Source organism: Pyxicephalus adspersus, chromosome Z (genome assembly GCF_032062135.1).
Source record: "Pyxicephalus adspersus chromosome Z, UCB_Pads_2.0, whole genome shotgun sequence".
Taxonomy (NCBI): domain Eukaryota; kingdom Metazoa; phylum Chordata; class Amphibia; order Anura; family Pyxicephalidae; genus Pyxicephalus; species Pyxicephalus adspersus.
In genome coordinates this window covers 34,005,157-34,020,881 of record NC_092871.1, presented here as the reverse complement: position 1 = coordinate 34,020,881, position 15,725 = coordinate 34,005,157, and the positions used below count along the sequence as shown (strand labels likewise).

Genomic DNA, 15,725 nt, shown 5'->3' with positions numbered 1-15,725 from the left:
TTGTCGCATAAATTGTGTATGAATCTTATGAACAATACATAATCATCTTTTGAAATTAAGGCCAAAACCCCGTTTTTTCCTCCCTCATTGGTCTCATGTTCCTGAGTCTGTTTACCATCTTTAGCTATTATGAGGGGTTGGACTCTCCTTGTTTTTTTTGTTTAACACAATAAAGGTCCCAGGAGGGGAATAAAATGGTTAGTGGGTACACCCAAAACTCCTATGCAAACACTGAGATGAGAATTCCTTTGGTAAGATCTTACTGTTGAAGTATTCATGACATATAAAAGAGTCCAGCTTTCAACTGTTATTAAATATCATATTTGACTGAATTGTTCCTAAAATTTCAGAAGAAATACAGGAGATCACTGATCTTTTCCACTTTCGGTGGTGAATGAAATGGCTGAATGGTGTTAGATGTCCTTTGGCAGATGTTAATTTTCTAAAATTCATGGTTTGCCTAAAATGTAGGTTTTTACAAAGTCTGCAGTGACCATATTAAAGCTGGACCTACAGTACGTATCATGTTTAATGTACAATCAAACAGAAGGGGATCAACATCAAAGTAAAGCTTGATATGTCTGAATTGCCTAGGATCACCAGTGGGAGGCAACTTGAAACTTCAGGGGTTCAAGTGCCCTATATGAATTTTCAGGGTGTTTTTTGCACACTGAGAAACCAAAGCAGTCTTCATTCATTGTTTAACACTTGTTTTTCTCTACTTTTAGGGTTTGTAAAAAATTAACTAAACGTGAACTGCTGATATACTATCTGTCCCACTGGGAACTGTTTCCAGTTGGGTAAAACCCAATAAACTGGTGTACAGATTTAAAATATAGCCTACATTTGTTCTTGCTTGTATTTTGATCTTAGGCCTTGTCTGGCTTTACCTCCTTAACATTTCTTTGTTTAACCAGACTGAAATGGGAACCAAAACAGCCATTCTGTGTTGTCCAGATAATTCAATGGTGAATAGATATTAAGGATTTACCTTAAATCAGCTATTTCAGTAGAAAAAAAGAAAACATTGACAATGTCCTACATTTAGGGATGCAGGTATAAATGTTCCCAACTTTTACTTAAAAATGTACACATTTTTCATGATGGATTTAAATAGAAAATGTTTAAATCAATTTACTTCTTCAGATCTTTGGTAATAGCAAATCTTCAAACAAAAACTTGGAAGATAATGGTGGAGGGACTTCCTAAACAACTGTCAGGTTTTCAGGGAACCCCCACTGTAATCCACAGGTGATTATTACTAATAACACAGATGTTTGTATGGAAATAATCACTTTTAGTTTTACCAAAATTATTTATTAAACAATCCATTCAGTTTGTATCTGGTCAGACAGGACTCTTGCACCACAAGGGCCCAGGTTCTGCTGTTAACAAAGATTACAAATATTTTAAAAGGTCATATGCTGGTTCAAGACACCAGCGTTGGTGAAATTCCTGTATTATTTCTGCTCACATAATTACATTTTAAAGCTCAGTATTTACATATACTGTGACACTTCAACTTTAAAATAAAACTTTAAGACTCCAAATGATCTATACATACCTGTATGTATGGGTGTGTATATATATATATATATATATATATATATATATATATATATATTGTTCCAGTGTACTTTTGCTGACCAGAATGTCTACACCATTTCCCTATGCTTATTTCAAGTTCATCATCATCCCCCAGATCGAGTTGGAGAACGAGTTGGTTTGAGTTTTTGCAGTCTTTAAACCTCTTACAATTTGGCTGAGTTGGTTTAGGGATCCAATTCCAACCCCCACACCTAGTTTGACTGCCCCTCTTGTTTTTGCTTTCAGTTGTTCCATATGTAAAAAATATAGATAAGATCCAAAAGTCATATTCCTTTTTTATTATTTTGCAATATTTTATTTGTATTCGCCTTGGGAAATACTATGTTGCATACAGTTTTTGCTCCAGATAAATCATTGCCCCGAATCAATTATACAAATAAAAGTACAGTGCTTCCTTAGAAGCCCTTTTCCTAGATGGCAGAAGTTCCTGACTCCTTTCAAATGTTTTTTTCAGTAAAGGAATAGTGTCAGTATTTGTATAATACAGTTCCCAAGTTCCTTTTGCCTAGACAAGTTAGCCACGGTGCTGGGTGAGGTATATAGAGAGTGCAAACTGATTTGTCCAAATAAGCAAATACAAGGCTTATGAGATGCTGCATTTTTTTATTTATCATTTTACTATCTTAGCACAAAGTGATAACTGACAAAATTAAAATAACTATTCTGTTTTACTAACTGGTACTGCAAAAACGATCTATACAAAGCGTGAATCAGAACAGGAGCACTAATTTTTTTTATAACACATCACTAAAACCCTCCATTTAACACTATACAAACTTTGTTACTGAACAAAACATATGTAAAGTATAATGCAATATTTGGTGGAAGGATTAAAGTGGAGTTATAGTTACACAAATAAAAATTAAAAGCAGGCAAGTATTTTATTGCAGAATAGAGAGGTGATGTTCCTTCTGCAATAAAACTTACCTGTTTGCAATATTTTTATTTACAATGGCATCAAAATCACAATTTCCAGTTTTGATATTTGATTTTAGGACAGCAGAAACTTTGAAAATTGAAAACACATGACAGTAAAAATGGCAGGTATATAGGAGATTTCATTTGCACCACTTGCTTCTACGGAACCTGTAATGATAAAAAAACAGGTAAAGCCTTTAAATGTGATAAATTAAAGAGAACCTGCTGCCAGTCAAGTGTAAACATATCTCCAATGGGAAGGAGTTATTTCTTAGCAAAAAGTGCTGACAGACAGGCTTTTTTTGACATAAGAGATTGTCCGTATAACTAGAGAGACACAAAGTTAACAACTAGCTCCCATCTGAGCTTTACCCTGGTAAAGCGATTGGCAAAGGTAACATTGCATGAGAGCCGGTTGTTGTCCTGTTTTATAGAACTCTATGGAAGACATACAGTACATACAGGGTAATGTGTGTCACATATGTTTACTCTGTATAAACTGATCTGAACTGATCTTTGTATAAACTGAGTTTGAGGATATCAACAATGCTCAGCTTTAACTTAAAGCACTCTAATATAGTTTTCTGTATTCCCCACATCCACAGCTATGTATTACTATAAAACTCACGCTTGTATAAAATTCCAGATTGGATTCCAAGCCAATATTTATCATAAGCTTCAGCCACTGTTGCTCTAATCAAAAAAGAAAAGAATACCATAGATGTAAATTTAGAAAAAAACATATGTTAATCTGTATAAGGAAACAACCTAAGAAAACTAATATAGTCGTTCGATCACAACATGAGCTTTGACTTGAGTATAACTCAGGGCACAATATGCTACAATAACTGCTAACATTCAAAACAGTAATCAATAGAAAAGCCAAGAAAATTATTTGTGAATCAATACATCCATTGTGTACAAATTTAAATCACTTGGCCTAAGCCTATATTTCTTTTGCCTAAGCCTATATTTCTATTTTGCACTTTTGAGTTGCTTATATTGGGTCTTTTGCTCTTAGATGATTTTGTGCATAGTTGGTGGCCAGCAGTAGAGGCGATTGCACCAACTTTGTGTTGCTTTACTTTAGTTTGTAGCCAGATGTTGGATCTACTGATTACTTTAACATGCACATTTTCCTAGAAAGTGACTGTAAATTTGTAATTAATTTAAATACAGTAGTTGGGAAGCTTGTCCTATCACATAACATGATATGTATTTATCTGATGGGTCCTCACATGGTTCAAAAATTAGCAATTACATTCAAAGTAGGAGTGAACAAAGATTTCAGTTTGTGTACATAGCAGCAATCAGCCCTGGTCCACCATAGATACCTACCATTTCCCTGAAGTAATATTTAAACTGTTACGTTCCTTTACTTACATGAAGTATAAAACAGTAGGGGATCCAGAGTCTGGTGGCATCCACACGTAGGTTGTAGTTTCATCCTTCAGGTTAGTGTTGGCATGTGTAACTGCCCCAACAGGATTTTGTGGGCACTGAAATTAAATTTCAGGTTAATAAAGCAGCAGCAAGATGTAGAATCCTTACGAAAGGCCAGGAAAACACTGGCACTATTATCGCTAGGTCTGCTTACAGGATAGTGCTTTGCACACGTGTTGTTCCCTGTGACTCTGAAAATACTTCTTGTTCTTGGCACATGTTCTTAATAATAAACTGTCCAGTAATGGCTGCTATTTGCAGAACTGCTACAATAACATGTACTGCCTTCAAACTAAATGTATCCCATTATGTGTAAATTAAGAGTTGGGACAAAAGTGATTTCACCTTTTTTGTTGAGATGTGTTTCTGAAAGCTGGTAGACTATATCATCATGGGTGGACATTACATGGCATATAATTTTGCATGAGGAGCTTGGGAAGGACTTGGAAATTGTGGTGAATAGTAACACAACCATTGTCACGCCATGTTTCAGCTGCAAAGACTAACAAAATCCAAGGTTTTCCAAAAAGAGAAGGATAGCATGTGTTACTGATGTAGTAAATTTTTCTGTATAAATTACTTGTATAGTCACGTTCAAAATTTGGTTTCAGAATTAACACAATAAAAAACACAGAAAGAACTGTAAGCAGTTTTAAAAGGGCTAAATCACACCAGTTAGTGGTTTGTTATTGCAAATGCATTAACCCTAACTCGCAATCCCTGCTAACTTGCACAACAACAACTGCAGCTTATCCCACATGCAGGTTGGGGTTTGGACAATTGTACAAAATTAAATTAAAAAATTGGTCTATAAGTCATTTTGAAAAAAATAAATAAAAAAATAAATAAATAAGCCCTAGAGGAAACCTTATTCATATGCCTAAATATTTCCAATACCAGGAAAATGTTTTGTGCATTTTTAGCACAAGAACTATAGAAAAGATAGGGACAAGCTTTGTACGGAAGATGGTAAATTTTACCTTCAATTTTTGAAGCAATTCTTCCAAAATAGTTTTTAACCCATTAATTAAACAACTGCAAAATTACTGGGGAATGGATTGTTGTAGGTAATCCTAAATTTAGTGTGTATTCTAAAGTGATACATTACTGCTAATATTTTGGTGTCATTCGGAGGTTGCAACCATTTTCCAAACAGAGTGGTCTGTGCAAATGTCCGAGTCTCCAGCAGAATCCCTCTGTAGGCTGCACCAAGAATCTGCACTTAAATGTGAAAAGACATCAAATTAGGAATATATATTGGTTGGATATGAAACGTCCACATTTATATTAAGAGTATGTTCATGCAATTATAAAAAACAAAGGAAGCAGGAAGCAGTAACCACATTGCTACAACACCACCAGTTGGAACATAGCCATAGTGTTAAATTTTCTGCCTGTGTTTAGCTTCTAATTTCTGCCTGTGTTTAGCTACTAGTTATAATTGTATAATTGAATAATCAATTAGGTTATCTTCTCTCTGATTTTAGCAGACAGGCATTCATTTCTTAAAGACTGTTCCTTTACTTTGTATTTTAACATGTATGCTCTGTATCCTATATCCCCAACCACACTTGTCAGTTGTCTTGACATAAAACATAATTTATACTGCATGCTTTTTCAGCTTTTTCAATTTTTAGTAGAAAATGTGTCTGATTTGCATTTGCTTCATTTTTTGAAATATAAGAAATGCTGCATATATGTGCATTACGCAGGTCCATTAAAATGAATAGAAATTACCCTTATAATATTTTGGGCATAGTTCTCCTGTTGCATTGTGTGTATTTTGTCTGTGATTTGCAACCCCTATTTGATATACAGCTCTGTGTGATTTGTATTGGTCTTTATTAATAACTTACCTTGTATAGGTCTTCCCTTCTGAAAGAAACTTGCATTTGTCTTGATGATGTATGGAGCAGGCTTAGGTTGAGGATTGATTCCAACATGCCCCGGCATCATTGTTTCACAGGCAGATATAGGTGCTCCAGTTGGAAAGCAGACACATGTGGTACTAAAAAATGTCAGAAATAATGGGAGCAACAAATTAAATTGTGCCATCCCTGTTGCTGTCTTTACCGTAAGTGTTTTTGAAAATATTGGAGAAAAAGCAACAGTTCTCAGTGGTATAGTCTCAGAACACTTCCTTTAGCTGTACAGATAGAGCAGAGTGATGTGAACTGGTTTTACACAGACTATTTATATTCTATGTAATCAATTCTGATGTGGTTGTTGACCACACATCATGTAAAAATGTAAAAGGGCATGTAAAATGGGAAATCATGTAATCTAGAAGGGAAAGCATCTTTGTAAAGAATAGTTTTGGGACTAGGGACAGCTGGAGTTAGGAAAATTGTATCATACCATTGTGTAGCTGAATGGACATCATAGGATATAATTACAATTATAATTTTATATTTATATTATAATTACAATGGTATATACTTTTTATATACCTTTAAAAGAAACCTCCAAAAGACAGAAAAACAAAGAAACACCAACCCACTATGTAAAATAGACATTTTGTTGTCAAACAGTAAATACAGCCAACACATTTCAGGGACCAACAGAACTCCTCCTTCATCAGGGCTTAATAGTAATATATGAGCTCCAAAGCCAGTACATGAAGGGTTATATCTGGTATCCGTATAAAGTGTTCAGTCATGGAAGCACATCAGTTAAGCAAAAAAAAGGAAAGATGAAGGGTGCATTTGCTGACATTTCATTCTTCAACAGCCAATTGTGTGGCTTTTATATTGAGCCTCTGTCCTTATTACTTCAAGTCAATGACCAGTTACTAGTATATAGATACAGATTTCTGATAGTTCTGATCTTTATATGTGGTTGGTAACAGAAATAAAGGCAGAGGCTAGTGTTTCCATAGATCTGCATTCTTATTCCCTATTTCCCTAACATTTGAAATGATTAGGATGTACAATTCAAAACTTTGTGAAGTTAATTTTTTGTGTGATCAATGATCTTATACAACTATAAAAGTCATGGGATGAGTTTTATCAGTCTGTGACGAAAAGCCAAAGCACGAACATCAACATTTAAAAGCAAAAATGATCAGTCACAGACAAGGATTTTATGCATATATGCGTCACAAGATAATTATACATTCATAAGAAATGAAATGAAGTTTTATTTCTAATATATTTTTATTTCCTAAGCTTTGCAAAACCAAACAACTCAATTGACTTACATAAATACAGTATCATAAATTCTATTATTATCATTTTAGAGAGATTTAGAAACAGAACAGCACAGTGACAATATACAATGGGGTGCCGAGAAGTTCCTGGCTTTGCCCAGAAAGAAGAGCGCCAGGGTTATGAAATAACACATTTATTCAACATATTCCCCCCTGGGACTGATGCACTTAGTACAGTGTAGTTGCAGCTTTTCTAGACCGTTCAAATAAAAGTCCTTTGGTTGGGCTGCAAACCATCTCTAAGCAGCATCACTGACGTCAGAAATGTCCTCAAATGTCCTTCAGGTGTTTCTTCAAATTCGGGAACAGATAATAGTCTGAAGGGGCCAGGTCAGGTGAGTAGGGGGGATGGTGGACCAATTGGAAATCCAGGGTGTTCAATTTGGCAGCCACAACTTGGACGTGTGCGCGAGTGCATTGTCCTGCAAAAAAAAGGATCTCTTTGGTCAACTTTCCACAGCGTTTCGTCTTAATTGCCTCCTTCAGCTGGTCCAGGAGGTTAGCATAATACTGTCCGGTGATACTAGAGCTCTGAGGTAGGTAGTACACCAACAGAATACCGTCTTTGTCCCAGAAAACGGGCGCCATTACTTTTTTGGACAATTTCTGGGTTTGGAACTTCTTTGGCCCTGGGGACCTGCTGTGGCGCCATTCCTTTGATTGTTCCTTGGTTTCGGGATCATAGATGTGTAGCCAGGTTTCATCCTCAGTCACTAACCTAGCCAAAAAGTCCTGTGCAGCTTCAAAATGCGCCAAAACGGCTTTGGATGCTTCGACTCGTTATTTCTTCTGATCACTGTTCAAACATTTCGGCACCCACTTCACTGAAAGCTTGCATATGTCTAGGATAGTGGTGATAACAAACACAACACACTCCCGTGTGATGTCAAGTATCTGGGCTATCTTTTTTGCAGATATTTGCTGGTCCTCAATAATCAGCTCATGGACAGCATCGCAGGTTGCTGGGACAGTTGAGGTTGGGGGTCATCTTCAATGGTGAAATGCCCAGCCTTGAAACGAGATATCCAGGTTTTGACAGTGCTGCAGGAAGGACACTTCTCCCCCAGTGTTTGTGACATCTCAGTGTGAACGCTGACTTTCCCTGGAGAAACAAAAACTTCATGATGGCCCGTAACTCCGACGACGTGAAACTTGCTTGTGTCTTTTCCATCACAGCTTCTCATTAAAAGAAAAAACAGTTTTAAGAATCGCAAAGACCTGATATTTGCACAGTTACATACTAAGATATTAGGCTGTCATATGCCCCCACACTCATTTTTCTATTACATCTGGAAGGGGACAAAGCCAGGAACTTCTCAGTACCCCTTTGTATATATTATACATATATATGTATATATGTATATATATATATATAAAAATATATCATATATTTATATGTTCAAAAGAGCAGCTTGAAAGGATCTGCTTCTACTTTTAGTTCCACGAATGCACCATGATTTCCCCTGCACCAGAGAGACAGACGTCTGGAGAGATATCCCAATAACACACGCACACAGTATGGTCTTAGGAATATACTCCAATCTTCACTTAACGAAGTGATCCTTTTATACATACAAGGAGTGGTCATTAGTTACATACATCTATTTAAGTTTTAGTCATATATGGTGTTATTCAATACATTGTATTTCAAAAGATTTTGCAATTTACAACATCTGTTCACTTTAAACTGTAGAAAGAAGAAAGAAGAAGTACAACTTCCCTACTGAAAAACATATATGGCTCGAGGTAGATCAGCTATTTTAACCCTTCACAGCTGAAGCAATTCAAATTAATGTTATATGCTAACGCAATTATGTACACGTGCTGTTCAAAACTGCAGCCCATGTTCATAGTATGGGCCATACTAGTTCGCGCTATAGCTATGTGGTACATTTTATTAATGGACATACATTGCCGTTGGTGTTGGAATGCACTGCAGTCAGATGGGCTGCCAAAAACAGCACATAACACATATGTTACATGACTGCATGTGCTAAATCTTTTTAAATGTGGCAATATATTACTTTATATATGCCTTAGATATAACATTAACAATGAAAATCCATCCAGTATAGCAATGCATTTGCTGTGCATAGCTGCAAATTCCATTAGCACAATGTAGTATTATGAAGGAGCTATTAATCTTTTTTTAATTTACTGACAACTATGTAGCGTAAGAGGCTATTTTAGCAAACCATTAATTCCTATTCAGTCAGGTACGCCTTACACCCTTGTATATAGCCAATTTACTGGTATTCTCATGAGATAAAAAGCTGTATTTTTAATATACAGAAAATGTATTTAAATATTCTAATATTCGGATGTAGCTAAGCAATAGTGATAAAAAAAGGTTTAATCTGTAGCTGAATAAATGGTAAAAACCAGACATGAAAGCAGCCCAGTGCTATAATCCTGCAGCAGACCAGCCTAGAAAGCACTGACCTATCTGGGTATTGGAGACTGTGCTGTGCTATTATTCTCTCCTTCCCCGGTCTCCATAGTTACAGCTGTGTACAAACACTGTTCCCTGTTACTCAATACAAACCAGGCATATGACAAGTGTGTCTATTCTAACAGCCAGTTTCATGGAAATCTGGTAAGTATCTACACCATTATTTGTTCGGTGCTTCATTAGGTATAGAAAAATCAGAATATATCAGTAGATTTTTAAGCTGCGTACACACTTCCAATTTTTATCGTTCAAAATGAACGACGAACGAACGACGAACGATCGATTGGGAAAAAATCGTTCGTAAAAAAAAGTAACCAACGACGCCGACGAACGAGGAAAGTCGTTGGAAATGAACGACCGGACCAGCGGATCGGATTGGACGACGATCGTTGACCATCGTTCGTGTGTACGATCGTTCATTGATCGTCCATGGTCTGAGCATGCGTGATGAACGAACGTTCCTGTGGTGCACGTAACTTCCTGTATCGTTCAAACGATCGCATCTATTGTGTGTACAATATCTACGAACGATCGTGTCGTTATCTGTATGTACAGGATCGGTGCTATACGATCGTTCGCAGATATCGTGCAGGATCGTTCGTCGTTCGTTTACCAACGATAATAATTGGAAGTGTGTACGTAGCTTTAGAGATGGAGATTTTTTAACTGCGTGATTTTTAGTTTTGTCAGTGTAACCAGCAGATGTAGTATTCTAGAAAATGTATTTTCTAGAATGTCCACAGACATTGCATGGAGCATTTGAAAAATTGCATCAGTAAAAAAAAGGGATTTTTACCTGCTGCTATTTTAGTGATAACCAGGTGTTTGGCTAAATTGAGGATTGGGCGACAACAGTGAACTGCAGCAGTATTTCTGAGCACAGCCTTAATGCCAATTAAAAGTATAAAAAAAGTATTTAAACAATCAGTAAAGGTTATTTATTAGAAAAGAACTATTGTTGGCTATAGTATCCATATTCCACCTACCATTTTACTATTATTGATTACAACATGAAAGCAGACGTCTGATTGGTAATATGAGCCACTATTCTCATTTTTATAGGTCCAGTTAGTTTCTGTGCGTATTTTTGTCTTCTTCTACCTGTCTGACACACAGGATAGATACGAAAAATTTGAGACATGCCAGTGTTTTCACATTTTTAAATCTGGCAATACATGTTATAATCTAATTGTACAATTTCTTTTAGATCTACCAAAACTAACAAGTAGAAGGAGCTACCTTGTTGAATGCAGTCTAAATAGGTAAGATGAATGAGATTGTACTATGACTAGACAGATGATATGGGCAGCCGACTATTGTAATTGGATCAAATAGACTGTAATAATAAATGACAAATATATGCTATAAATGCTATGTATGTATAGTTTGAGCACCTCTGTTAGTTTGCTGCATTGTAAGGCAACATTCACTTGGAGGGGAATTCTGTACATGTGAATGCAATAAGTAGTATATCAGGGCTGGAACAATGCATACAAAAGTTGGGTCAGTGATCTGTGAAGCCTCCTCTGACAAATATGGTATTTACTAAGCCACAACTATTTTCAGCTCTCTGCACCCTTTGAAAGGCAGTGACAGTGGGGTGCTGTCTGAGTGCCCTTTTTGCAATAACCTTAATCTGAATCCATTTAAACTCAGGTTTTTTCTATATATTTATGATCATGTCTCCCTTTATAAACTTTTTCTCCTTGGGGAAAATAAATTCAGTTTAGTCAAACTCTCTAATATCTGAGCTCTTCCTTGCCTCTTATCCTTTTACTTACCAAAATATCCATTTTGCAAAATAAGTACTGACTCCTAATCAAGCAAAAAATGTGTTTACACTTAGTATGTGTTAGATCAGGGGTCCCCAACCTTTTTGGCCCCAGGGACCGGTTTCACGGAAGCAAATTTCTCTGAGGACCGGGATTTCTATTGTTACTACATTGAAATCTATACAAAGAAACTTATACAATATACCATAATGCAGAGTCAGTGGGATGCTTGTGCTTGTTTTCCTGCAGCAAGAATATCCCATCTGGGGGGGATTGGAGACAGTGACACGCGAAGAGTCTTGCTTATGTCCAATCTACTCCGTAATTTTGTTTTTGTTGCTATCACTGCAGAAAACCCTGCTCAGGGATGTATGTACTTCCTGTACTTGCAGAAATCACTGCCCAGGGTCACAGTTTGCATTTCTACCAAGTGCTAAAACGCTTGTAGAATCGCGGTAAAACGCGGATAAACGCGGCATAGACGTTTTTCAGCTTTTTCCAGCATTTTAACAAAGTTTTAAAACGTTAGAATAAGTGCATAAAAACGCTTATAAAAGCAGTAGGAATGTTTACATGCCTTTTTACAAAACGTCCATGTAGACCCAGCCTTATACATTTGTAGAGGATATGCTGCACAGACTGAAATGTACATTATGAAGACTGAGTGAATATATTATATTCACGCCTTGAAAAAAGTGACAGAAACTAACTTTGCTCATTTTAAACACAGCACATACTTTCCTTAGGAAAAGAGTACCTGAAACATGCATCTATTTACTATTCCTTTATATATTCTTAGTGGTTACAGTTTGTTACAGTTGGCTACAGTTTTCAGACTGGGCCCAGCTATTTTTTAGTCCCAGAACAATGTTGAAAACTCCAAACCTTTGAATTATAATGGTAATGGCTAAGAGATTTAAAATAAAAGATGCACATTTTGTATGTTTCTATTTAATACAGAATACTTATGTATTGGTGGATGAAACATGATATCACTAATGCAAAGAGCAGAAAGCTAACAGTTCTATGAATGATGCAATACAAATACAGATTAAAAACAATTACAGGGGTATGTTGGCTGCCATATAAATAGTAGGCCTGGACTAAATATAGAAAGATGTGTGAATAATATACTGTGTTTGATTCCAGTGTTCAAAAACTCTTAGGTTCACCCAGACAATGCTATGTAAAATAATTTCCTTTTTCTGCCAACAAAATGGTAATAACTATTACCATTGCTCTAGACCTAAAAATTCAGAATGTTTCAATGTGAACCGCTGTTTGAGTGACAACTGTCTACCAGGGAATTTCACCTTACTTGTAAGATAATTGCATTTGCTTCCCATTTTTTCCAAAAATACATTGCACAGAAAAGACCAAAAAAGAAACCACATAGGTTTGGTTAGTAGTGTTTGTTGGGCCGCATTTCAGAGAAGGCCACCTACGCTGTGGCCTAGGTCGGCATGGCCCCAGAGGGTACAATCAGACTTTCCAATTGTACTGCTCTGCCAGAACGTTACAGCTGGAAGATCTGTGACACAGGGAGCCTTCTGGTTGGTGGCCATCAGAAGATCACTGGAAAGAGTGCTGATTTCTCTTTCTCTTTCTCCTTACCTTTTTCTTTTTCCCTCCCTCTCTCTCTCTCTATTTACCTCTCCTATTTTTCTTGCTCTCTTTCCCTCCCTCACACTCAGTGCCACCCTCATTCATTCTCTATAGAGCTGCCATTGGGAGACACTACATATAGCCTTCTTTCAAGGCAGTTGGGAGGTTGAGAGGCAGGGTGTGGCACGAGGTAGCTGGCCTAGGTGAGAAAAAAATACAGATTCAGCCCTGAGTGTTTGTACAATCTATAAAAGATTCCTTTTACTCGGTATAGTATGGAGTTAAGCTATTGATGCCTGCTGAAAAGACTACTACCAGCCCTGGTACCAACTGAGAAATGCATTATATAGACTTTATTCGTCAAGTGAAATCAGTATTGTCCTCTCTCATTTTGATCTAGAGCACAATTCCATGTCTCTGGTAAGACAGCTATGGGGATAAAATGAAGGTGATACGCAGAGATGGCATTGCTCTTAGGTTGCATATACAGACAGTCCCCGGGTTAAGGACATCCAACATACAAACTGGCTTCCCTGCTTTTGTGTGCAAGAACAGAGGCTTGATGGGAGGGAGAGGGCGGTTTACATGACTTGCAGAAGAAGTCTTTTGCTTTTCTATAACTACACTTTTTGTTTTTTTGCTTTGTTTGTGATTAACTCAGTGAGGATTATATATAGTAACTGACAATACGCTGCCTAATAATGTTGAGACAAACATCTGTCCTAATTGCACTGATTAAAATAATGTACCTGTTCCGACTTACATACAAAATCAACTTAAGAACAAACCTACAGTCCCTATTTTGTATGTAACTCGGGGACTATGTGTATGACTACAGCTAGTAGTAACATTCTAGATCAGTGCCCCTATCTTGTCATTTTCAGTGCATAATAATGCTTCTTTTGTGTTTTGATAAAATCCTGTTTGATTTTTTTTTTTATTTGATTTTTTTGTCGACAAGATAAAATGGATTCAGAAGAAAGTTACATTGTAGCATTAAAAGAAAAAGCCTGTGAATTGGTAGACACAGCCATGAAAAATGTACAGGATTGCCTGAGGACCTTACATACATCACCTACAGACACAGTTGAGGGTAAGAGGACTTACTGAGGAATAATATTGAATTGGACACACTGTGCAAAACAGCGATACAGATTTACTATAAAGCTCCCTGCTTTTTTTTTTTTTTTTTTTTTTAAGTAACTGTGCTTATCTAAACCTGACAAGTTTTTGAATTTGTGACAAAGCTAAAAAATAGCACTGCAGGTATAAAGTGCAGGCACTCCTAATGCCTAATGATCCAGCCTATACTGACAGGTCATGCTTTAGAACGTTTAATAGTCCCAACACTAGTCCACTCTTTTGTACCTCATGCACATTCCTATGGACCAGACGAATCACAGTTAAATCTGAAGATAACTTGTTAGATACACTAAATCCTCTCTATGCTCATGTCTCCCAATGTTGGCTTTAACAAAACAATATTCATTAGTTGTTTCAGAGCAGAAAAACCCAGTGAAGAACATTACATGGATGAAGTGTGAAGAATTCTCTGTAGATCTAGGGAAGAAGCAAATTGAAGAATATGTTTTTGTAAGTTAATGGCAATTGAGACAAGAGACACATATATATATATAGACCTAAAAAGGTTTTTGTAAATGTCAATTAAAAATATCAGCCATATACAACCTGATAAATGAAATAAAAAGATAGGAAGGGCCCTATCGTTTTGCTCAAAGAAATGAGGGTAAGACCTAACAGCCAATTAGCACTGGGCCCATCTAAAAGTTCAAGTCCTATTGGCTGATGAGAAAAACTTAATCTAGTTCCTAGTAGGAACACATTGATACACAAGGTATTCAGGGTATTCATATATCATATATGTTGCATAACAAGAAAATACTAAATAGGAGCAGTGGAACAGATTTTTTAAAAGGTTATCTCTTAACTCATACATTCCTCCCTTTGCTATTCTAAAATTGTAATGTTACTAAATTAAACCTCACTATGACCTCTAGGTAGTCAGGTCTTTGGCTACTTTGTTGTCTGACAGTAGCCTATTTCTCACCTTCATGTCCTATCTGACCCCCTTTACATATTAAGTTTCATAATTAAGCATTTCCTCCTTGTCATAAGCAGACATGGGAATTCCATGAAAGCTGGTTGTACTGTACAGATTTTCTGAAAGAAGAAGAGATGGAGTTTAGTAAACTCTTCCACTACAGAATGAAATGGAGCATCCCTACCCGCCGGGAACCAATTCCAAGAGCAACAGCCTGTGTCTATTTCACAATAAAAATCTCCAAAATTAAACCCCCTGTAAGTATATATCTGTCCATTTATTTAGGGGGAAGCAGCCAATTAATTAACTGCATGTTTTTGGGATGTGGGATGAAACCCATGCAAACACAGGGAGAACCTGCAAACTCCATGCAGATAGTGTCCTGGCCAAAATTCGAACCTGGGACCTACCGCTCGGAGTAATATCGATCAAATCCTCTATATTTCCAGGTATTGAGAGGATGTAAATAATTTTTACCTCCAAGCACAAGTTTACATTAAGCAGGGTTGTGTGTGTTTTTGTTCTTGCAATATATGTTGTTTTATAAAATGTTATACATTATTTTTAGATTATTATTATTATTATTATTATTATTAAACAGGATTTATATAGCGCCAACATATTACGCAGCGCTGTACATTAAATAGGGATTGCAAA

General features: G+C 36.5%; 2 protein-coding genes across 3 annotated transcripts in view; one reads left to right on the top strand and one right to left on the bottom strand.

The window, feature by feature from the left end:
* Positions 1 to 2,191: 2,191 nt before the first annotated feature.
* Positions 2,192 to 9,653, bottom strand: LOC140344369 (putative defense protein 3). The gene is made up of 6 exons (XM_072431490.1): positions 9,620 to 9,653; positions 5,826 to 5,977; positions 5,078 to 5,190; positions 3,910 to 4,025; positions 3,155 to 3,219; positions 2,192 to 2,694 (listed from the first exon to the last, which is right to left on the bottom strand). The coding sequence occupies exons 2-6, from the start codon at positions 5,923 to 5,925 to the stop codon at positions 2,600 to 2,602; spliced, it is 489 nt and encodes a 162-aa protein (XP_072287591.1). The 5' UTR covers positions 5,926 to 5,977; positions 9,620 to 9,653; the 3' UTR covers positions 2,192 to 2,599.
* Positions 9,484 to 15,725, top strand: part of AKAP14 (A-kinase anchoring protein 14) — a 9,513-nt gene continuing 3,271 nt past the window's right edge. Inside the window, exons 1-5 of one of the 2 annotated variants that reach the window (XM_072431488.1) lie at positions 9,484 to 9,773; positions 10,837 to 10,891; positions 13,968 to 14,099; positions 14,499 to 14,599; positions 15,146 to 15,325. In XM_072431488.1, coding sequence (XP_072287589.1) covers positions 13,973 to 14,099; positions 14,499 to 14,599; positions 15,146 to 15,325 — 408 coding nt within the window. In that variant the 5' untranslated portion in view covers positions 9,484 to 9,773; positions 10,837 to 10,891; positions 13,968 to 13,972. Of the gene's footprint in view, positions 9,774 to 10,836; positions 10,892 to 13,234; positions 14,100 to 14,498; positions 14,600 to 15,145; positions 15,326 to 15,725 lie in introns of those variants that run through there. The other variant, XM_072431489.1, reaches the window with a different exon arrangement.